Source organism: Cnephaeus nilssonii (genome assembly GCF_951640355.1).
Source record: "Cnephaeus nilssonii genome assembly, chromosome: 6".
NCBI classification, from domain to species: domain Eukaryota; kingdom Metazoa; phylum Chordata; class Mammalia; order Chiroptera; family Vespertilionidae; genus Cnephaeus; species Cnephaeus nilssonii.
The window spans coordinates 28,839,725-28,865,334 of record NC_137077.1 but is presented as its reverse complement, the minus strand read 5'-3'; the positions used below and the strand labels follow the sequence as shown (position 1 = coordinate 28,865,334).

Here is a 25,610-nt window from a genome sequence, read left to right as displayed (position 1 = left end):
TTAGCTCCTTCATTTTTTTCTTTTTTGATCATCTCAATTTCTCCACAGTAAACTTAAGGATTTTATCACAGGAGCTGCTCTAATGAAAGCATGTAAAAGTTGGAGCTTCACTTTTTAAAATACAACCTTCTTTATCACATCACCACTCCCTATTCCCTAATATGCAGAAACACTTGCTCATTATTAGACCATTATTTCATTGGCTTTATTGCTTATTAAATGTTAATGAGCCCCAAACCTCGGTCCTTAAATTTCTTCTCTTTTCTATTTATACTTAAAGAGTTCCTAGTGATCTTATCCAGTTTGATAACTTTAAATATCACTAATTATGCTGAAGACTTCATTTGAATTTGTAGCCACTCCTATCCTCTAAGTTCAAACTTGTGTCCATCTCCCTACGTGGTGGCACAGGCAATTATATGACTTTACAGAAAGTGCTGAAATTAGAGCTCTTAATACTCCCCTCTCCCTTGATCCACTCACCACTACAGCCTCTATTTTAAATGGCAATTCCATCCTTTGGCCAGCTGCCCATGCAAAAAAAAAAATCTGAAGTCATCCTTTCCTTTCTTTATCACATCTGGCATGTGATCCATCCATAATTCTTATCAATACTACTTTCAAAAGATATCCAGAATCTAACTAAATAGCCCATACCATCACTTTCTTTAGTCTTACATTTTTACTAATTTATTTGTTTATCCTGTCTCTTCCACTAGAGTATTGGCATGCATGGTTCGCTGTTTTGTTTTAACCTGTTTTGTTCATTGCTACATCAATAATATGTGGCACACAGTAGGTGCTCAATATTTAAGCAAATAAATTATCCCAGTTGCTACACTATGTGCCTGGGAACCACATCTTATTGAACAATTTATAGACCTACCAAATCATAAACCTACATTATGAAACTTCAAAGAACAGCCAACAATCCCAAGCTCCTAATCTTGCTGAATTCCAATAAAATTCCCAGTACAAGCACTTTAACTTTGTCTTCAAACCCTCTAATTTTCCTTTCAACCCTTCCATCTTTATTTATATAACTAGATTTCTTTTTTTTTTAATATATTTTATTGATTTTTTACAGAGAGGAAGAGAGAGGGATAGAGAGTTAGAAACATCGATGAGAAAGAAACAGCGATCAGCTGCCTCTTGCACACCCCCTACTGGGGATGTGCTCGCAACTAAGGTACATGCCCTTGACCGGAATCGAACCTGGGACCCTTCAGTCCGCAGGCCGACGCTCTATCCACTGAGCCAAACCGGTTTCGGCTATAACTACATTTCTAATGTTCTTTAAAAGAGTGTAAGAATACTGTACCTTTCCTTCAACCCAAACTCACATCTCTCATGTGTTTCAATTTCAGAAAAGGTTCCCTTTCTTTTGTCTAATCTTTTAATTTCCTGCCTTTAATTTTGGAAATAAAAATCAAAATTGGAAATTTATTATAGGAGATGGAAAAATACAGATTCAAACCAGTGGAGTCACTGATATCAATACTGACATTTTGTATTTAAATTTTCATGCATTTTAATTAAACTATGAAAATACAACCTTAATTTAGTGTATTTTATATTTCAACAGCCAAAATTAAACAAACTCTTTTTCCAGGGATTCAAATCACTAAGAGTCGGGTCTAAAATTTTTACTTCTACTAACTTACTGTCACCAAACTACAGTAATTTAAAGAAGACCAGACAATAAAATGTCAAGTAGCATGGGAAGAGAGAACACTTGATTAACTCCTAGTCAACCAAAAATACGTTGTATACTGCTTTTTCAAATTTGATAGCTTTCTTTTTCTATGTTGAGCAACATAATAATTCTGCGACTATAATGAGTACCTAGTATGGAGAAAGTTGGGATTCATCAGTGGAACAAAACAGAACAAAAATCCCTTCCCTTCACAAAGCTTTGATTTGATAGCCGTTATCCATTTTCTGTTTAACACAAACTTTAGATGTGTGTTTGGGTGTGAGGGAGGAACATGCAGTATACAGGGATGTGAGCTTAAAAGGTAAGTCTAATGTTCTAATTTTACAAATGAAAAAACCAAGTAAAAAAAAAAAAAAAGACACCAACTATGCCTAGTGGCCCAAATGCCAACCCAATATTCCCAAATAGCTCAAATTAAAGGCTAAAATAGTCAACCTAATAATAAAATGTCAATTTGTAGACAATAAAGTTTTATAACCAATAATAGGAAAAAATTTTTTAATGTTTGTAAAGCAAAAAGTTTTTATTTTTCTTGTTAAAATGTATTTTTGTAAATTTTGAGCAATTTAGAAATATTATTATGAAAGTCAAAATACACATTTTCACAAACCTATGCAAATAATTTGAAAACCAAAAATCAAAAACAAATACTTACAGTACTATGAAAAACAACACTGTGTCCCTTCCCTAAACTTTCTATATGAGCTGAGAGGTTAAAGCATATGGCTCGATGTCTTATCGCATCCAGTGTTTGTGCATCGAAGAAATCATGTGGTCGTGCTAAAAATCAATACAAAAGAGATAAAGAATATGTACATAAATACAAGTCTGCTAAACAGCCATGTAGTCCATTTTCCACAAAAATATGTAATAAGAAAGATGGAAACAACTAAGAAATATAAATCTAGTATTTAAATCCAAAATTTTCTTTGCTTTCAAAACACAGAGTCTAGCTGACAAGATAAGGATGTTACAAAAGCAAAATCCCAACTAATTAGTGCATATGAGTTAATTTGGCCTCTTGGTGTGTGAGGTTCTAACTTCAGAACTTATGATTCCACATTTCAGCTACTATATTTTTCATATAATTTTGTATTTTATTCCAGTCTCTCTCCCAGCACCACTCTGCATTTTCAACAATCTGATGACTACCTCCATCTATGTAACACACTGAGATCTCATTCACCACAATCAAATACATATAGAATGCACTTCAAGAACATTTTGCATTAATATGTAATCAAAATTTTCCCAAATTTAACAGTGGTAATATTGTTTGGAGGTTTGGGGTAAGTATTTCTTGATTATAAATAACTTCTAAAACAATCTTTTAGTGTGTTCACAACAAACTTATACATTGAAGATTTAATTTGGTAAGAACATTTTAAAAAATTTTTGTTTTCATCCCACCAATATTACAAATTATGTTATTTTTATTCTTAATTAGAAGATTGCTCAAAATAAGGAAAATTAATGTGTTGTTTTACAACTATGGAACTTATTAATACGTGTAATTTTATAAGATCATCTGTAATTAAAAATTAAAATTTACCGACAACAGAAGAAATGGCTTGATTTCCCAGTACAGCATATTCTGAATTACATGTAGCTGATTTACCACACTATTCTGATTTACTACTGTGTGTAGTGGATTTACCTCCACCATTCATGGAGCTGTCAGAACATCTACACTAATCCACCAGAGCTTTTGGGGGGAGCAGAGGTTTTTTACAAGCTGGCATTCACAAAGCAACCTAGATACCTCTGTTGTCATTGGATTTTTCTCAGAAAGAAATAAGCAAAAACCAACATGTAACAAACTAGCAGAACCCATAAGACCAAGAATGAAGTGATGAAAAATCAAAAAGAAAAAAAATATTTAACATTTATAAGAGAAAAAGGTTATGATTTTACTTAATGCTGAGAAACAAACCCGCTTCCCATTAGATCTGTGACTACTGGGGAAAAAGTGTACTTTCTCCATGCTCTTCAAATATGCTTTTTCCTGGGAAGGATAAGCACTTAGAGAAAATAAAAATAGGTGAAGGTGGGCGGGGGGAAGGGGACATCTGTAATAGTGTCAACAATAAAGTTTAAAAAAGAAAAATAATTTCCCCTAAATCATTCAAATCTACCACTTCTCATTCAAGATTCAAACATAGATGTCATCACTAGAATTAAATTTATAAGGCGCCCTCAAACTTAAGATTCTATTCTATTCAGACCTTAACCATGTTATGTCCACTATTAAAGTATCAAAGTATACTAAACTTGACCTGGTTGGTGTTTCTCAGTGGTTACTGTTGGTCACAGGTTTGATTCCCAGTTAAGAGCATGTACCTGGGTTCCAGGTTTGATCCCTGGCCCCAGTCAGGGCACATGTGGGAGGCAACCAATCCATGTGTCTCTCTCACATCAATGTTTCTCTCCCCCCCCCCACACCCCACCTCTCTCCACTCCACTCTCACTTTTTCAATGGAAAAAATATCCTCAGGTGAGCATTAACGACAACAAAAAAGAATACTAAACTTGAACAACAGTCTCCAAAGTAGGTGAGTGTCCTGATCCATTAGAGTAAGGGAAGAAAATATCACTTTCAACTCGCTACTTTTCAATAGTCCTTCTTGGTAACTGTTTTATGATGTGCATTAACAGTATTACCGTATATACTATACACATATGTTAGAATTATGTACACAAGCATTTTTTTTTTTAACTGAAGAGCCTCATAATCAAAAGGTAACTGGATCCATAACCTAAATTCAGTAGAACTTTGAAAAATAAATGTTTAATTTCAACAATAAGAAAGTTAAGAGTTTAAAGAGGTTTATTTTTCACTTGTCGTTTGTTCATCTGTCCACTATAGCTTTGTAGTAACAAAAAAAATTTCAATGTTTTAGAGATAATTGTCTGCTTTATAGTCTGGATTAGTGTCTGGAGTTTCTCCTACACTCTACTCAAAAATCCCAAGAGAAAAAATAAGATGCAATCATTTTTTCTTTCTAGTTCACCCTTGCAGTGGCCTCCCGTTTCAATAACAGCTTCACTCATATTTCTTCATTCAAGATGTATTTAGTTAGCTAGTTGACACTAAGAACCACACAGGGCTCTGGGGTTTCAAAGTCAATTCCTGCTCCCAACATTTACAAGTCTTGTCATCTAATTGTGTTCTATCCTAAATATCCAGGATCTATCTCATAATCTAGTAATTAAGCACATAACAATTGTATGTGTGTGTTACAATAGACTGTGAAGTGCTGAAACACAAAAATAGTTTTGCTATTCACACACACATCACTTTGGAGCAGGTATAACCTATCTTAACTTTTACTTGTACTTTACCTTTAACATGGTCAATTTTTTAGAAAAACTCTTAGAAACATCAACACTGCCACCATGTTTTAAATTTTCTTAACTTAGAACAAAATCAAAGTTGCCCTCAAAATATAATTCTATATAGTTTGTATTCTAAAGCCATAGAGACTCACACTCTTAGCTACTACAGATAAAACTGTCATTGAATTCTCATTGTCCCACAGTTATCCTGTTTATTACTGTTAACAAAAGTAGATAAAACAGTAAAACCTGTTTTTCATGAAAGAACAAGATATAAACAAAAGCAATGTAATACACACAGATTTTCAGCGAAACAACTTACGTAATGAGCGTCGTCTTTTGTTCTTTAATTTCCTTCTTTTGTTCATTCCAGCTTTAGAAGGAGATTCTTCTTTGGCCTTTGGCTGGCTAGAAACTTTTGAGGAGTTCTGCTGACTGAAGTGTGTGGGTACGTGGCGAGCTAGCCCTCCCTGAGAAGCAAAGCTGGCATTGCAGCCACCAACAACACACTAAATAAAAATAAAAAAGGATATCAGGGATGCTGTATTGGGAACAAGTACATTTTCAGAAGTAAATCAGCAAGCTATAGAACTCATTCCAGGAAATAAAAACCCTTTCATTTTATTTTATAAGTTGCCCAAAGTCATATACATTAGGTAGTGGCAGAGCTGGAAAATAAAACTCAAGTTTCATGATTCCCCAGTTTATTGCTCCTCCCACTATACACAAGACAAAAACAGTGGATCCTTCTTTCCAGAAAAATCTGGTTTTGAATTAACCACTTTTGTAAGAGGAGCAATAAGTTACTTTACACCAAAGAATTAAGATACCTACCAACTACTTGCATTCCAGATTTTTTAAATTATTTTTATCTTACAACATATGCTATTTCAAAACCAACCTGCTATTCTAACAGATAGGAAAGAAATGTAATAATTCAGATATTTTTTAAATGTTTTTATTGATTTTTAGACAGAGAAGAAGGGAGAGGGAGAAATACAAACATCGATGAGAGAAGACGATCATCATCGATCTTCTGCCTACTGGGGGTCGAGCCAGCAACCCTGGCATGTGCCCTGACCAGGGATCAAACTGGCGACTTCTTGGTTCCTGGGTCAACGCTTAACAGCTGAGGCATACTGGCTGGGCAGTAACACTGATTTTTTCTTTAATATATTTTTATTGATTTCAGAGAGGAAGGGAGAGGGAGAGAGAAATAGAAACATCAATGATGAGAGAGAATCATTGATCGGCTGCCTCCAGCATGCCCACTACTGGGGATCGAACCCACAATCCTGGCACATGCCATTGACCAGAATCAAAGCCGGGACCCTTCAGTCCACAGGCCAACGCTCTATCCACTGTGCCAAACCAGCTAGGGCAGTAACACTGACTTTTAAACTATTAAATCTAGCCTCTCACAGAAGACTTATGCTCAGAGTTGGGCTTATGCAGCCTCTCTATAAGTTCCATTAATTACTGCCTCTTTAGCCTTCTGTACTTGTAAGATTGAGAAAACAAAAGGTTAGCTATTCAAATCAACCTGGTGGATCTGCTATGCCAACAATGAATGCAGAACACTTGGATATCACTAAAATTATCATATACATTAAAATTATAATATACAAATTAGTTATAGTAAAAGTGGGTGATCTCTAATTAGATCTTAGGAAATAATATTTACAGGTCTTTTAACAAATGAATGTTATGTAAAACAAATAACATGTTCCAAAATAAACCCCAAATAGCAAAACCCACAGCTAGTGTCTGGTATATTTTCTATTAGTAATTTATTGACTTAGTTTCTGACTTGACAACCAAACTCCAGCCATACAAATCTGTTACGTTTAACCAATTACATGCATCAGATTATTCCCAGGTGGTTCAATTTATATTACATCACAAAAAATCTACATGTTTCAGGGTCTTTCAATAGGCACCTCTACCATTTTTAACTTCTAAAAACACAACACAACCCTCTATTAGTAGAGATCCTAATTTTATTCACAAAGTCTCTCTAAAACCGCCTAAGTGAAAAGTCTCTCTAAAACTGCCTTTGGCCGAAACCGGTTTGGCTCAGTGGATAGAGCGTCGGTCTGCGGGCTGAAGGATCTCAGGTTCGATTCCGGTCAAGGGCATATACATTGGTTGCGGGCACATTCCCAGTGGGGGCTGTGCAGGAGGCAGCTGGTCGATGTTTCTCTCTCATCGATGTTTCTAGCTCTCTATCCCTCTCCTTTCCTCTCTGTAAAAAATCAATAAAATATATTTTTAAAAATAATAATAAAAATAAAAATAATATAATAAAACTGCCTTTGAGGAGATTCTTACACTTTCACTGCATATCTAGATCCTTATCCCAACTCAACCTTCCCATTCATTTTAAGTCATAGGTATATTTGTATGTATCAGCAGAAATGAACTGCTTAGGGAACCTGATAAAACCAATGCTGGCTAAAACACTTTACAGCAACCTTCTTATATAATGCCATTAATAATTATTCTTTTTATTTGAAATACAAGAGTCATATGGGCTCTAAAGCTATTCAGCATTACTAATAAAAATCTTTGCCCATTCTAGGGTGCTCACTAAGTTAAGAGGCAGAGGAATGATTCAAGGTTTACTTCAAATCATTGTCTATTTTATGTCCAGTACTATGCAAGATTCTGTCAGTATAAGGATGACTGAGATATAGTTTTTACCCTGAAAGTGCTTACATGTGGTCTCCAAGACATACATATAAAGTAATTTCAAAGGACTACAACAGGGGTAAGGCACAGAGTGCTATGGGAATCCTGAAAAGAAGCAGTCAGCCATATCACGTACTTTAAAATAATACTGGATTTACTTCTTACAAGGCCCCTATGAATAGTGTGGTCCTCAGATAGTCTGCAACAAGAATGTTCAGCTATAGACCCCAACCATGAGAAGTTTAGTATCTAATGGTTACTGAATTCTTAGAATGTAAAAATTTACTACACATTCTTTGAGTACCAAGAAAGAATAACGCTTTTTAAAGTTTCCATCTTCTGCAGATTACCATATTACCATAGAACGACCCTGTCGACTACAGGAGCCAAGAGCCAAGTAAGGCTACTATAACTAAGAAACCAAATTTTTAACTGTATTTAAATTAATTTTTATTATTGATTGAGGTGAAATTCACATATCATACTATGTTAAAGAATACAATTTAGTGTTGTGTATTAATGTTGTATAACCATCAGCCCTATATCCTTGCCAAACATTTATTTTTCTTTTCTTTTATTAAAACCATCTAGTAAGAAGTAGTGCCTTTATGGTTTGTTGTTTTTTTAATTATTAAAGGGGAAGGGAATGACAGATAGAAATAGTAATGATGGGAGAGAATCACTGATTGGCTGCCTCCTGCACACCCCACACTGGGGATGGAGCCCTCAACCCAGGCATGTGCCCTTGACTGGAATCGAACCTGGGACCCTTCAGTCCGCAGGCCGACGCTCTGTCCACTGAGCCAAACCAGCTAGGGCCCTTTATGGTTTTTATTTGTATTTTCTTAATAACCATTTTGATTTTTAATTTAAAACACAATACTTAATTACTGAAAAACTTTTAAGTATGTTTGAACAACTTGGGTATGTGACTCTAGCTCTGCAACTGCAAATTTTATAATATCTAAACATAGACCAACTGTTTAGCATCTGAATTGAGAGTGCTTTTTAAGTGGAATTACACTTACTAGTATAGGTTAGTTTTGCACTATCCAATAGATTTTAGCTATCCTATATAATAAAAGCCCAGCAACCAAATGGAGGACCAACCAGAATGACCAGTCTACCAGTCACTATGACATGCATTGACCACCAGAGGGCAGACGCTCCGACTGGTAGGTTAGGTTGCTGCTGGGTTCCGGCCGAGACTGAGCGAGATGGACCAGACACACCCTGGAGCCCTCCTGCGGTCCCTTCCTGGCCCGATCATGCATTAGTGGGGTCCCTTGGCCTGGCCTGAGCCCTCTTGCAATCGGGACTCCTCAGGGAATGTCGGAGAACTGGTTTCAGCCCGATCCCACAGGTCACTCCCCTCAGGAGGACGCCAGACACAGGGCTCAAGGCTAGTGAGCGCTGTTGGCAGTAGTGCGAGCCTCTCCTGATAAGGATTGACTGGGTGTGAGCCCACGGCAGGTGCAGTGGAACCGGGATGAGTGGAAGTGGCAGGTAGAAACTATAGGCAGCATTGGACTGCGGGTTTCGGCCCAATCCCCACAGGCCACCCTGAGGGCCCCCTCCCATGCACCAATTCGTGCACCGGGCCTCTCGTATAATATAAATAAAAGTCGTGGTCCTTGGGTTCTCAGTTTAATATTGGTTAGTCAAACAAATTTGCTAAAAAAAAGCTCCGCATTTTCAAATTTTAGAACAGCTACTTGACTATAATTAAAAGGCAGATGACAGTAACAGTTTAGATCCAACCCCTCAGGTTTAAAATCAGAAGGATTTTGTGGTATGATTCTACTGGTATTATCCTTAATTATAAGGTACCCAGTAGGTTTGGCAGATTCATTTTCTCCTGGGATCCTTCAAGACTACAAAGAATAGGCCCTGGTACATCTAGAACTGAGAGTAAATATCACAAGTTTATTTTAATCAACAACTAAATCAATGATTCAATGCTCTGAAAATAAAGTCAATAATGAGAATTCTAAGAGAAAATTGTTTTCTTTGATTTTGATCATTCATCAATTAAGGACCATAAACAAATCTATAAAAATTTAGTGAGCCCTGGCTTGTGTGGCTCAGTGGATGGAGCCTCGGCCTATGGACTGAAGGGTCCCGGGTTCAATTCCGGTCAGGGGCACATGCCCGGGTTGCTGGCTTGATCCCCAGTGGGGGGTGTGCGGGAGGCAGCCCATCAATGATTCTCTCTCATAGTTGATGTTTCTATCTCTCTCTCCTTCTCCCATCCTCTCTGAAATCAATAAAAATATATTTTAAAAAATTTAGAGTGAGAAAGAGTACTTTTATTAAAAATAAATATAATAGAATCACAATCACACACATTTCACTTAAATACAAATCCTTTTATCCTAAAGGAGAAAATAATTTAAGTGTCATCTAAATGATATTCCACTCATTAGTGTGTGTCACAGAGAACAGGTGCGAGACAATTTGCTGTTGCCTCAAATGGCCTGTAGCACCTTCATTCCTGGTAACATGAGCATTTCATGGTACTGAGTGGTATTTTAGTGTTCAAATATTCATGTTTTCACCCACACATACAACAATGACCCCGGAACTTAAGCCATCTCACATGGTGTTTTGATGAAAAAGCACCATTTCAACAATTAGGGAAAAAAACCTGGTTTTTGGATATTGAATGTTTTACATGTTCTATCTCCCAAATCCACTGAAACACTCTATGTCCACTGTGGTGAAGTAGCTGTTCTAAAATTTGAAACATGGAATTAGGGTTTTCCCCCACCCCCCCACCCCCGAAAAAAAAAAGATTTATTCAAATGACTAAGAGTGTCTTTGCCAGTACTAAGAATATGAAGTACTATGAAACTCCATAAGGGGCTATTGAAACATAAAGCAGAAAATACCAGTTTCACAAAAGATATAACAGTATTTATTAACAGGTAATATTAACAGTTTGCACTCGCTTGCTTTTTTCTCGATTCCTTTATTCTACTTGAGATTTAATTTTTTAAATACCCCAGATTTTACAAAGCGCGGCAGTAGAATAAAAAACTAGAGTTTCTTTTCATACAAACTTATTTATTTGGATTTTTTTATGTTTCAAATTATTGATACATTCAAAGAGTATAAAAAGAGCTGCTACCGATGCTAACCGTGTCAAGTCACACTCGACATCCGAGTGCAAAAGGTTAAGGAAAACAAAAATTCCAGGTAGAAAAATGCTGGTTTCTTAGTTTTGATAAATGTACCAAAGTAACATGAGATGATAACATCAGGGGAAACAAACTGGGTGAAAGTACAGGAGGACTCTGCACTATCTCTACAACTTGTCCATAAATCTAAAAATTTTCCCAAATAAAGGCTTTTTAAAATTCCAGGTAGAGCCCAGTTAGTTAGATTGTCATCCTAATATGCTAAGATTGAGAGTTCCATCCTCAGGCATGGTACATACAAGAAACAACCAATGAGTGCATAAGCAAGTGGAATAACAAATTTATGTTTCTCTCTCAAATCAATCAATCAATAAAATTCCAGGTAGGAAGTACAGCCTACACAAAAAACCATAATGGAGGTACGGTGTGATCCATTTGAGAACTACAAGTAGCCATACTATCGCCAGAACACAATTTCCTATGAAGATATATAGTAAGAGAACGAATGAGGTTAGAGATGAAAGCAAGAATCAGGAATGAAGACCTTATTTGCATCAAGCTAAGAAATGTGAATTTTGCCCTGGCCAGTTTTGTTCCGTGGTTAGAGCACTGGCCCTCAGACCTAAGAGTCACGGGTTTGGTTCATTTCCTGGTCAAGGGCACGTACCTCAGTTGCAGGCTCGATCCCCAGCTCTGGTCAGGGCATGTGCACAAGGCAACCTATTCATGTGTCTCTCTCACATAGATGTTTCTGTTTCTTCCTTTCTCTCTCTCTCTCTCTCTCTCTCTCTCTCTCTCTCTCTGTCCCTCTCCCTCCTACTCTCTGTAAAAGGTGGGTGGGTAGAAAGAGATTAACCAAAGAACTTGTATGCATATATGCATAACCCATGGACACAGACAATAGGGTGGTGGAAGCCTGGGAATAGAGGGTGTAGCGGACTATAGGGGTAAATAGGAGCTAAAAGGGGACCTATGTAATACTTTCAACAATAAAGATTTTTTTTAAAAAAAGATAAAATACATCCCATTGAAAAAATAATAATAAAAGTCAATGGAAAAGATATCCTCAGGTAAGGATTTTTTTTTTAAATGTGAATTTTAATTTAGAAAGAGAGAGAAGTTACCAAGAATTTCAAATAGTAGTGAATAACAACCACAGAAGATGAACTGAGGATAAAAGAGTAGGGTGAGAAGTAGCAATCGTATTCAAAATGTACTGAAGGTCAAATTGACAGGATCTGCTACTGCAGATAGAAGGAATATACAGAAGTTTAGAAAGAAGTCAAGAATAATGCAGGGCTCTTAAAACCAGTGTAACTGGATGGATGATCTTACTATTTACTGAATCTCAAGTAGAACCATTTTTGAAATGGAAAACCTCAATATTTTGTACATGTTAATTAAGTTCAAAATGCTCTATTAGACCTGCAAGGTGAATATTCTATTCTGGAATCCAAGAAGGAAACTTGGGGCTAGAGATACATATCTAAGAGTAACTAGAATATAAATAGTATTTATTTATATTCTCACCGAGGGTGAGAGCTCTTAAGAGAGTGCTCTCCAACATTTAGAAGTCAGGTAGAGCAGAGGCCAGCAACGCAGACTAAAGGGAGCAGCCATTGAGCTTGGGAGCATGTGTGAGGGGTGATGAAAAACAGGCAAGTGTGGTATCAAGGAGGCCTAGAGAAGAGTAAATTAATAAAAATTCCACATGCAACATGCACATGGTAAACAAAGCATAAACCTTTCTTCCTCTCAAAGAGCACTGAATTGGTAACCACATTTATCAGAGAAATGTTTAGTAGTAGCTATTATATCATAGGTGGTATTTCTCTAATAAGGTCCCCCATAAGAGAAGTATCTCGTAGAACAGAGTTTCTTATGTGGGGGTGCACATCGGAATTATCTGAAAGATCTTTTTTAATAAAGCAATGCCAGGCAACATACCCCAGAGAATCACATTTAATTGGTTATGGGTGCAACTCAGACACCAGGATCTGGATACCTAGTGGCACAGTTCATATAATAAAAGAAGAACCTCTCTATTCTTATGGCTTTCCAAATAATGAGATTCCTACCATTCTCCAACAGTGACCAATTCTTTTTTAGGGGACAGGAGAGATTTTTTTATTTTTTAGTATCATGATGAGCATTGCAGCTATATTATCCTTATTTATACTCAACTAGAGACCCGATGCACAAAATTCAATCAAGGGGCTTGACCCTCGCAGCCCTGGCTTCGTCCGGAAGGACGTCCAGAAGGTCGTTCAGCTGGCAGGTCTAATTAGCATATTACGCTTTTATTATTATAGATTATAGACACCATCTTTGTCTGAGTGGGAGCCTCCTACAACTTGGCTGCCAAGGCTACACAACATGGGAGCTTCAAATGCAGACACACACAGACATACAAAACGGCAAAGAATTAATAAAAGATAGCAAATTAGGGTTTTTAAAGCTTTATATTATTACAGAGAAAGTCTTGAAAAGCAAAAGATTCTCACTGCAATGTGTGTGTTGTGTGTAAGGTGATGGATGCAATAAGTAAATGAAGGGAATCCTTTCACAATTATATACACATATCAAGTCACAATATACTTTTAACTATCTTATAATTTTGTCAATTCTACCTCACTAAAGCTGAATATAAGTAAAAGATTTTAACATGAGCAGTATCACTACCATTATAGAGCAAATCATAAAGGAACTGAAGAAATTATTTCATCACTCATCATTCACTCATCACAGTGAATGATGTAATACTAGTATTACCCACTGTGTCCTGCAACAAATTACCAGAATGTGCTTGAATGCACCAACTATAAGCCACTTTAGAGTGAGTATATAATAGTTTAAGTCTGGTTTGATAAAATTTCTTTACTCTTCAACCTTTTAGGTTAGGTTCTTAGTTCCAAAATACCTAAAAAGATTGGCCAATTCAGACTTGAAAGAAAGGCTGTTTTTTAATCATTACTCTATCACAATGAGAAGTTACTCAAATGTCAATATTATGAAAGAAATCCATCATGTTGAGCTATAGAAGACTAGTTGCTAAGGAAAAGTTACAGTAAATAAATGAACCCAAGACAACTAAATAACTATAAATACTGTGTTCAAAACAGAAATATCAGAATACGGGGAAAAAGCGAGCTTACCTGAAACAGTTTCAAACATATACACACAAATTTATCCAGACAAACCACAGCCACATAGACAATAAAGAAAATCAAAACAATCACTAAACATGCTATATAAAACTAATTTTTTTTTTCAGTTAAGTAAGTATTTGTAAGCAAGACTGGGTTGAAACAACTTAGCCATGATGAAGCTTAATATTAGATGACTCACAAGAATCAAAATCACAATTACAAAAAGAAAAGATCAAGAGAATAGTTTAAAGAATCCCAAAATCCGAGTATGGGAAGCAACCAATAGATGTGTCTCTCTTACATTGATGTTTCCCTCCCTCCCCAAACTCTTTCCTCCTTCCCTTCCACTCTCTCTAAAAAGCAATGGAAAAATATCCTCAGGTGAGGATTTAAAAAAAAAAAACAAAAAAAAACCACACATGCATTCAAGTCATTGATCTGTCCACTATTACATCTACTAACATGTTAAAACAAATGGTTCTTTTAAAAATTTTTTAAGGGCAAAAGTATGCCCATTAAGAATCTTCTCAATTTACATTGAAATTTAAAAAATAAAACTCACATACATTTACTTACCTTGAAAGGTTTGTCTCCACTGTGTGTCAGCATATGCCTCTGTAACCAACTCTGACTGGTTGACGGAGTGTTATATACTTTACAACCTTTCCATAAGCAAACAAATACCTGTTAAAAAAAAAAAGAGCAATAATAATTTTCAGTACATATTTCAACAGTTTTATTCCTTCTAAGCTCAAATGAGCATGTTGTAAGCCTTCAATTGACAAAAAGAGCCAATCAAATGCTTAAGGTTAAACTGAACTTCCGGTATAAGAAATTGGAACCCTTCCTTCCCCCTTAAGGCTGTTGCCCATTCCCTCAATAAGGAACTAAGACACCAATGCCAAAGTACCATTCAGAAGGAAATATACAAATTAACAAAACATCCCCAGGAACTAGGTCTATGAACCATTTTGTATTTACTATATGAGGAAACAGGCATGTATTAACTGTAATTATCAAGAAAACATACCCCTGGCCCATGTTTCTCAGTGGTTAGTGTCAGCCCACACACCAAAGGGTAGAGTGATTCCTGGTCAAGGGCAAGTACCTGGGTGCGGTAGGCAACCAATCAATGTCTCTCTCTTGCATCAATGTTTTTCTCTCTCTGTGTCTCTCCCCACTTTCCTTTGCTCCCACTCTAAAAATGAATAGGAAAAAAAAAAATCCTTGTGTAAGCATTAACCAAAATAAGAAAACAGATATAAACAATGAAAAAAATCAAGAGTCAAATGTTCATTAGTGGATACTGATAGTTGCATCTTCAAAGAATGAATAATACAACTTAACTATCAAATTACAAATTCCCTGCTCCTAAATTTCTATTATCACATGCCCACTACTTATTCTTACATTGTTCTATTCATTAAAAATATTTTCAATTATCTTAAATTGGAAACAAAATCTAATGCAAAATGTCAAATTAACATAGTTCCAAAAGCAATGGGCATGAGCTACTCTATCATCACAATAACTTACATTTTTGACTGAGTTTGGAAAATCAATTTTCTAATTGATTATATTGCCATCACACTGGATATTAAAAGATTCCTAAAATCAGCAAAAAAATTATAAATCCCTCCCAGGCAGTGTGCCTCAGTGTAGTGCCTGCGCGTAGACCCATGAACCCGGATGTCATGGTCGATTCCCTGTCAGGGCACAGGCCTAGGGTGCAGGCTTGATCCCCAGCAGGGAGTGTGCAGGTGGCAGCCGACTGATGGTTCTCTCATTGATGTTTCTCTCTCTCTCTCTCTCTCTCTCTCTCTCTCTCCCCCCCCCCTCTGAAATCATTTTTTTTTAGTTTTAAAAAAAGAAATACAAATCTATTGCAATAATCACCTTCAAAGTACCATTTCTTAAGCTCTGTTCTTTTCTGAGGTAAGAACAATTATAAATAGAGCCACACGTTGAAGACTATAACGTACTACACATAAACAGAAAAAGACACACATGCCCTAACCGGTTTGGCTCAGTGGATAGAGCGTCGGCCTGCAGACTGAAGTGTCCCAGGTTCGATTCCGGTCAAGGGCATGTACCTTGGTTGCAGGCACATCCCCAGTAGGAGGTGTGCAGGAGGCAGCTGTTTCTTTCTCATCGATGTTTCTAACTCTCTATCTCTCTCTCTCTTCCTCTCTGTAAAAAATCAATAAAATATGTTTGGGGGGGAAAAAAAACACACAGAACTGAGGAAGCAATCATTAAAATAACAGATCAATTTTTACTCAAAACCAAAACCATTTTACATCAGATAGGTCTAACTAGGCAACATTGTTTGATGTGACTGTTCAGAAAGTTATCTTATATCCTTATTCCACAAAAGATTTTTTAGTCTTTTTAAGAAGATATAAGTCATTAACATTTCCTCCTTCATACTTAAAATTCCTGACCTAGTACACATTTATAAAATGAATGCTAAAGTTCCCAAAATTAAAAGCTAACTTTTAAATGAATTCAGAAAAAAAGGAAAAAAATGTGAAGCTACACCTGTCTGTTATGGAAACTAATTCAATAACATCTGATAATCACATAAGATAATAATGCTATCTCTATCAATTTCCTGACTGAAGATTTATTAGACTCTTAATGTCTTAAATTTTTAATCCAGGTAATAAATAGGAATCAAAGCTTGGTTTAAAATTTTCACAAATCATACCCGAAAATCAGAAATGCCTTAAAACGAGTGTTTGGGTACAAAATTATAAAATATTCAAACACTGCCCTAACCTAATATTAACCAACCACTACATTTGAGAGAAACCACAAATCTCTAACTTCTAATTTTTTCCCCCTATGAATAAACTTAAGTTCGGAGGCAATGGCAGTTCCTGTAATTCCATCAGATAACAGCCTTAATTGTGAGTAGGTATGGTATAGACTCGAGATGGAATAATTTCTAGTAACACTATTAGGGCAACACCTTCAAATTCAAAGAAAAACCATAACATTTAACCTAGTGAATATTTTAGGAAATGAAATTAAGTGTAAAGAGACCAAAGCTAATTATGTTTACCCATATTTGGATGAAATACTTGTGAAATATTTGAAAAATAACTAGGGGGCAAGAAGAAGGAAGCAATAAACTTGCACAAGGACAGTCTTGATACACAAAATGGCACTAAAAATCCACATCAAGGATCCACAAAATTTTTAAAACCTAATTTCCTTTCCTAATTTATATTAGAAAATCCCTTGGATAAAACAGGTAGTCCAAAATCTGACATAAGAATCTTTATTCAAACCTCAGTCTTTTTCTGATGTCAGTTTGTTAAAAATATTTTTATACCTAATTTTTAGAAACGTTCTCACTGCAAAAATTCTAAAAACCAAACACCATAGGAATTAAACCCAAATATGAAAGTTCGAAAATAAAACCTCTTAAGGTTCCTCTATCCTATCTTAAAATGAATTAAGATTATTTAGCCATATTAATTAGAACATTGAGGCAGAGAGGTTCATAGTCCACCCTCTGATGACAGATGTATGCTATATTAGGTTGTATTACATGTAACAGAAATAGAACAAAAGTAAATGACTAAATTCTAGTAAGCTTTCACACTTCACAGCTATGTAATTTGGGGAGAAACCACTTATCTAAGTCTCTTATTTGCTTTTTCATCACAAACACTACGAACACACATTTGATAACTCCAAAACACGGTAAAAATGTAAGATGATGTATATTCTATAAGACCAGTTAACAGAAAAACTGTTTATATTAGACATTGGAGATACCTTCTCAAAATAACTGCCACCAGGTTTTTCTGCAACTGTGCATGAAAAAGGAAGCTTTTTTCATGCGATACACACGTACCACCAGTGCTTACAATGGTTAGTGTCTACTTATGAATCAGGAAGTCACGGTTCAATTTCTGGTCAGGGCAATTGCCTGGGTTGCAGGCTTAATTCCCGTGTGAGGCACGTGTAGGAGGCAGCTGATCAATGATTCTCTCATCATTAATGTTTCTATCTCTCTCTCATCTCTCTTCCTCTCTGAAATCAATAAAAATATTTTTTTAGCACTAGCTGGTTTGGCTCAATGGATAGAGAGCATTGGCATACGGCCTGAAGGGTCCTAAGTTCGATTCCGGCCCAGGGCACATGCCCGGATTGCAGGCTCGATCCCCAGTGGGGGAGGGAGTGTGTGCAGGAGGCAGCTGATCAGTGATTCTCTCATCATTGATGTTTCTATCTCCCTCTCCCTTCCTCTCTAAAATCAATAAAAACATATTTTAAATATATTTTTTTAAATAAAATAGTAAAAAATAAAATCAGGAAGGGGTTAGACGATGATTTTAGGGTTCCTTTAAGTTCTAATATTTCTCAGGGAAAAATACTTTCATTTACAAAATGTGAACATACAAAAGAGAAGCATATTTTTTATACCTATTTTGTCTCAAACCAGTTTGCTCTTTCAAGATCTGTCTAAAATGATAGCTATAATTTTGTATCATTACTTTTAGCCACAGTAAATGTATTAACGTTTTCAATTTCTGTTAAAGATATGTAATAAAACAGAGGACAAAAATGTTTAGTTAAAAACCTAAAATATTTTTCATGTATTGCAAAAGAATGACAAATCTCATGTTGTATTCAGGAGATTTCAGAATGACAATCAAAACACAAAGTGAGCCCTGGCTGGGTGGCTCAGCTGGTTGGAGTGTTGTCCCATATACCAAAAGGTTTTGGATTCGATTCCTGGTCAGGGCACATGCATGGATTGCAGATTTGATCCCCAATTGGGGGGCAGCCGATCGATGTTTCCCTTTCACATGGATGTTTCTCTCCTTCTCCCTTCCTTTCCCTCTCCCCACAAAAAAAATCAATAAAAACATATCCTCAGGTGAGGATAAAAAAAAAACGCAAAGTGACCTCCTAAGATTGATTTCACCTCCTAGCAGAAATCTGATGTAACCCTGAGTCTACAAATGTCATTTTACATAACATAAAGGAAACTGGCCTCATTCAAGTCTTTGAATAATATCCTACTGCCCCCCCCCTCCCACTCCCAATCACCCTCTGGTCCTCTCCCCTCAAACACACCAAAGAACGAATACAATTGCAAACTTAATAAAAGCTGTCATATTTCTTTCTAGCAACTGTATTTAAAGTAAGAAATAGTTAAAACAGAACAGAAGATGAATGGATCTTAATGGACCACGGAAATCCTACAAGATGAAGTTTGCATACCTATCAAAACACTGGGGTTTGAAATTTGATTAGTAAAACAGCTCAGTCTAGTTTTGGAAATGAAAGTATGGGCACATGTCCAGGTTGTGAGCTCAATCCCCAGGAAGGGGCATGGAGGAGGCAGCCAATCAATGATTCTCTCTCATTGTTCATGTTTCTATCTCTCTTTCCCTTCCCTTTCTGAAATAAATGTAATAATTCTATTACATTTAACAAAAAAGACTAATTTTTTGCGCCTGTTTTTATTTTTTAAACAGCAGAAAACCATTTCATGACTCTTTTTTAAAAGGGTATATTTGTAATTTGCTATTTAAATGGTTAGTATAACTTTTAATATAGAGTTAAGTATCCAACCACATGAAAAGGTCAGGAAAACTTAACTCCATCTGGCTTCAGACTGTAAGTATAAAGTGACACAGCAACATAAATAGTTTAAAGGGGGAAAAGGAAGTTTTTAAGCTGTTACATGACGGTTTTGTTTTTTTCCAAAGTGAAGATCAAAGTGGGATGAGGAAAAAAAAGGATTTAATATAATATTTAAATCTTACTAACCTACTGCTTCAGTAAAATTATCTTTCAATAATTAAAAGCACAAAGTCCTCTAGAGTTACCAATTTTTTCCTCATTTGCTTCTATTCCATTGTAATAGTTTAATACATATGGTAGAAAAAAGAAATTAAAAAACAATTATGTCATCAAAATCTGCTATTTTCCACTTATTATATGCAGAAAGTAGAACAGCAATTACCAGGGGCTATGGAAAGGGAAGTCAAGGAAGTTATTATTTAATGGGTATAAACTTCAGTTTTGGATAATGAAAGGTTCTGGAGATGGACAGTGATTATGGTTGTTCAACAATGTAAATGTACTAATGCCACTGAAGTGTACACTTAAAAATTTTTTTCCAGTTCCAAATTTCAAAGAGGCCATTTAAACACACACACACACACACACACACACACACACACACACTCCAACCAACAGCTACTCTATTTTTTAAAAATATATTTTTATTGATTTCAGAGAGAAAGGGAGAGGGAGAGAGAGATAGAAACATCAATGATGGGAGAATCATTGATCAGCTGCCTTCTGCACGCCCCCGACTAGGGATCAAGCCCACAACCCGGGCATGTGCCCTTGACCAGAATCGAACCAGAGACCCTTTAGTCCAGGTATCCTCAAACTACGGCCCACGGGCCACATGCGGGTGTTTTTGCCGTTTTGTTTTTTTACTTCAAAATAAGATATGTGCAGTGTGCATAGGAATTTGTTCATAGTTTTTTTAAAACTATAGTCCGGCCCTCCAACGGTCTGAGGGACAGTGAACTGGCCCCCTGTTTAAAAAGTTTGAGGACCCCTGCTTTAGTCCATAGACTGGCGCTGTATTCACTGAGAAAAACCAGCTAGGGCAACAGCTACCCTATTTTTAAGCATAAAACCAGATCAAGATTCACAGGTTTTCAAATTCTCATCCATACTTTCATTCTAAAAGCATAGTCTGTATATACACCAATGATTGGTTTGTAGAAACCAATATATATATATATACATATATATATATATATATATATATACACACACACACACACACACACACACACACACACACACATATATATATATATAAAATAAGATTACTCTTAAAATTAACCAGAGAAGAATCATTATTTGTAACAAAGTAATTTTATGATTAAGGATGCAAGAAATGACATAGGGGTTTTCATTTCAACAAACTTATACTTACTATAGAAATTAACAAGACTTCATGTCTAGCTCTATAGTATCAATAAGGTGCATGTATCCCTAGCTGGTTTGGCTCCGCGGATAAAGCATCAGCCTGCAGAATGAAGGGTCCCAAGTTTGATTCCCGCTAAGGGCACATGTCCAGGTTGTGAGCTCAATCCCCAGGAAGGGGCATGGAGGAGGCAGCCAATCAATGATTCTCTCTCATTGTTCATGTTTCTATCTCTCTTTCCCTTCCCTTTCTGAAATAAAGATATATATATTAAAAAAGAAATAAGGTGCATGTAGTTGCAGTGACTACATGATACATTCAATCTATAAGTCACATTTTTTCTACAAATCTGTAAAGAGCTGAAAACATTCTCATAAGGCTGTGTGCCAACTCAACTTGTAGAATCCAAGAATTAGAAATGGAAATTCTTCCACATTTACTAAGAGAAACCCAGGGATCTTCTACATAGCTCGGAATCCTTTACATAGCTGCTAAGTCAAGTTACTAAAAAGCATCATGCCATGGCTCAAAAGACTACTGTAGTGATATATATCAAGTGACATCAAGCACTAACTCACAAAAGGCAACTCAGTAATGAGTAGGAAATCAACTTGGTTAAGAAAATTCTCAGCCTGGCCAGCATGGCTCAGTGGTTGAGCGTCAACCTATGAACCAGATCATGGTTTGATTCCTGGTCAGGGCACATGCCTGGGTTGTGGGCTTGATTCTAAGTTTAGGGCATGCAGGAGGAAGCCGATCAAAGATTCTCTCTCATCATTGATGTCTCTCTCTCTCTCTCTCCTCTCCTCTCCTCTCCTCTCTTCTCTCTCTCTCCCCCCCCCCCACTCCCTCCCTCCCTTCTTCCCTGAAATCAATAACAATATATATTTTAAAAAAGAGAGAGAGAGAGAGAGAATTCTCACCAAAAACCTGATTGGGGAGGGGCAGGTGTGGTGTGGAGAAACCTCTTACCAAAGTTGCCTAACCACTGAGATAGTTAAAGAGTGAAAAACCATATGATGAGCACAGTTCATTAATATACCATCTGGTATCTACCCAGACGCCATATATATTAAATCTAATAATAAGACAAATGTTTAGCCGAAACTGGTGTGGCTCAGTGGATAGAGCGTCGGCCTGCGGACTGAAGGGTCCCAGGTTCGATTCCGGTCAAGGGCATGTACCTTGGTTGCGGGCACATCCCCAGTAGGGGGTGTGCAGGAGGCAGCTGATCGATGTTTCTCTCTCATCAATGTTTCCAACTCTCTATCCTTCTCCCTTCCTCTCTGTAAAAATCAATAAAATATATTTTAAAAAAAAAAGACGAATGTTTCCTTATCAAGCTTGAATATTCAAAAGACTGCTAACACATTACAACATATTGTGACAACAGCAAATACTTCTTAAAAGAAGTTTTAAATGTAATATCACGGGTAAATATGTTAGGGGTGTTTGTATGATTATATGTATTTTTGGTAAAAGATCAATAATAGAACCTCATTATCAATACAACCTTGGAAACAGCTGCATACTCACTTAAACCCTAATTTTAGTATATCTCAACAGCGATGGCAGGGTGATGGAGAATGTGTGGCCTAATAAACTATCTGTATTTACAATGTAACATTAATTTTAGAAAATGTACTAAACATGGCAATTATTCAAGACAAACCTTGATAAACCTGTAAATAGTATAAATAGTAGAAATAACATTCTAAACATTTTGCTCCATTCCACTTTGACTCACCTAATTAGTTCAGCCCTTTATTTACTATCCAATAAAACTATCAGAACTGCCCTAGCCGGTTTGGCTCAGAGGGTAGAGCTTAGGCCTTCGCCCTGAAAGGTCACAGGTTCAATTCCAGTCAAGGGCTGACTAATCAGAACTTTTTATCTAAATCAGCTCTGATAAGACCTGGGAAAAGATGATCAGTTTTCACTCACAAATAGTAAGTGCAGATTTTCATTTAATAGGACTTATACACTAATCCTGATACCAATGGTCTTTCCAGTTAATTTCAGCCTCAGGGATAATTTAGAACCACCCTAACAGAATTTGTAAACAGTGTCAATTCCTAAATGTCCTCAACTGAAAACATCAGAACTTTGGAATATACTATATTCATTTATAATATTCCGACTATACTTTAGAGTCTAATATACCTAAGAACAAATTAAAGAGCACATCATATGTTCTATTTAACTTGATTGCATCAAGTGGAAATTTGCAAATAAAAGGTGGAAAAAAACATTTGAAAAAATAAAGCCTTTACTTTGAGGGGGGAAAAAGCCTAACTATCCATTATAAATTACTAAAACTAATGAACACAGGGAGTAAAAAAAAGAAATGACAAAACAAACCCCTCCTCGCTGACCATCTACATGTATGGAACGGATGTGATCTGCCAGATCTGGACTAGAGTTGAAGCAAGCCTGGCACTGGTCCCAACAACAATTATAGGCAATATTTTTGCTTGAAGAAGTAGTGCTTCCTTGTCCATTCATCATTGCTGGAGTTGAACGCCCACTGGAAATTGTGCTGTCTACATCCATTATAGTACTGCTTATGCTACAAAAGAAGAAAAAAGGCTGTGTTATTCCTAGAAATTCACTAACATGAATATGATCTTATAAATATTTAATTAAGGTTACTATTTGATATTCTGCCCCATACAAAGCATACTACCTGTATTTTCCATTAGAAAGTAACAAATAATTTCCTTCAAATTATGTAGTCGGCAATAAAGTACAAATCAAAGTAAAAAAAAAATGCTAGTACCTCAAAACCAGATATGCATGGGGTAAGTTAAGCAACTTTTGGCAGTCATGAACTCCCCAATACTATACCCTACAAAAAACAAACCAAACACACACACACATACATATGCACACAGGTCACCACTTTGCATCCCTTCCATAGTTCTAAGCAAAATGGAGGAATAGTTTCTAGCTATAAGTATATCAGAATCAAAAGATTATCTTTACAATTTTGCAAATCACTAGAAGACTTATTAATCTAAGAATATAACTGCCATCACATCCTACCTCTTTCCATCTCAAATCGGTTGGGAAATTTGGCTGTATTTTCCCTTCTAAATAAAAAAGCAGAAGAGAAAAAACTGGGTGCAATAAATTTCTCTGATTTTACCCAAAGTCCAAATAAAATGTCTTTTAGTCTAATCTAAAAAATTGACAATGCCAATCAATCCCCTTTATTTTTTATTTACTAAACAAAGTATGACATGTTAGTAACCTTTTTATTTACCAAAAATTTTATTTGAGTAATTTTAAATACTGAAAATTTCACATCTTAAGAAAGGTAACACAATTTCTCATTCATTTTAAAAGCAAATCAGTTTTTTTTTAAAAAATATCTTCCCAACAGGAAAACTACGTGGAAGTATTTTCAATTACAGAACAGTCAACGGAAAGAATGTTTTCAGACTAAACCCATCAAAAGCTATCTATAGCAACTTGCAATTTAGTACCAGTAAATTATAAAAATTGTATTATATTAATGGGTATGCTTCCCTATCCCAAGTTTTTATTACAGAAAATTTCAGACACAAAAAAAATGTATCTCAATCTGATACTGGCTATATGTAATTTGTTTTTCTCAATCATCTGCAAGTTGCAAACATACTTCAACCATAATTATTTCAGCACACTTTTTTTAAAAGTAAAAACATTTACTAATCCCATTTCAACCTTATTTGCTCACACCTAAGAATTAAACTGAATTTGAACCTATTTAGTAAGTTTAATGATTTGTGTCTAACAACAAATGCACCCCGAGAACTAGCAAAAACATTCTTCCACCATGCTTGTTACAAAAAATGTCTTATCCTGGCCGGTGTGGTTCAGTGGTTGAGCATCGATCTATGATCCAGGAGGTCAGGGTTCAATTCCCAGGCAGGGCACATGCCTGGGATGGGGGCTCAATCCCCAGTAGGAGCATGCAGGAGGCAGCCAATCAATGATTCTCTCTCATCATTGATGTTTCTATCTCTCTCTCCCTTCTTTTCTGAAATAAATAAAAATGTATTTTAAAAAAATACTCCTTCCTTTCCCATTAAGTATCTTGTATGAGACCAGATTTTCATCACATAGTTCAACCAAACTAATTCATTGCAAGAGGCATGGATGAGACCTAGCTGTTAAGCCAGGCATTAAAGACATTAAAAATAAAACAATGTCACTTCTATTTCTTTAACTGGAAAAGTTATTTTACATTTTAAAAAATACTCTTTAGGGCAATGGACCTAAACAGAATATTTTCAAAAGAAGACAGAAGGAAGGCCAACAGACACATGAAAACATGCTCAAAGTCACTTATTATCCAAGAGATGCAAATCAAAACAACAATGAGGTACCATCTCACACCTGTCAGAATGGCTATCATCAACAAATCAACAAACGACAAGTGTTGGCGAGGATGCAGAGAAAAAGGAACCCTCGTGCACTGCTGGTGGGAATGCAGACTGGTGCAGCCACTGTGGAGAACAGTATGGAGTTTCCTCAAAAAACTGAAAATGGAACTCCCATTTGACCCAGTAATCCCACTTCTGGGAATATATCCGAAGAAACTAGAAACACCA

The 25,610-nt window shown here is 36.1% G+C and overlaps 1 protein-coding gene across 2 annotated transcripts in view; it reads right to left on the bottom strand.

Annotated features, from left to right (window-relative positions):
- AEBP2 (AE binding protein 2) overlaps positions 1–25,610 on the bottom strand; it is a 98,668-nt gene that overhangs the window by 17,241 nt on the left and 55,817 nt on the right. For both annotated transcript variants that reach the window (XM_079775592.1, XM_079775591.1), the window contains exons 2-5: positions 23,374–23,581; positions 14,610–14,717; positions 5,376–5,562; positions 2,373–2,497 (exon numbers count right to left, since the gene is read on the bottom strand). In XM_079775592.1, the coding sequence (XP_079631718.1) occupies positions 2,373–2,497; positions 5,376–5,562; positions 14,610–14,717; positions 23,374–23,565 (612 nt within the window). In that variant the 5' untranslated portion in view covers positions 23,566–23,581. The remainder of the gene's footprint in view (positions 1–2,372; positions 2,498–5,375; positions 5,563–14,609; positions 14,718–23,373; positions 23,582–25,610) is intronic.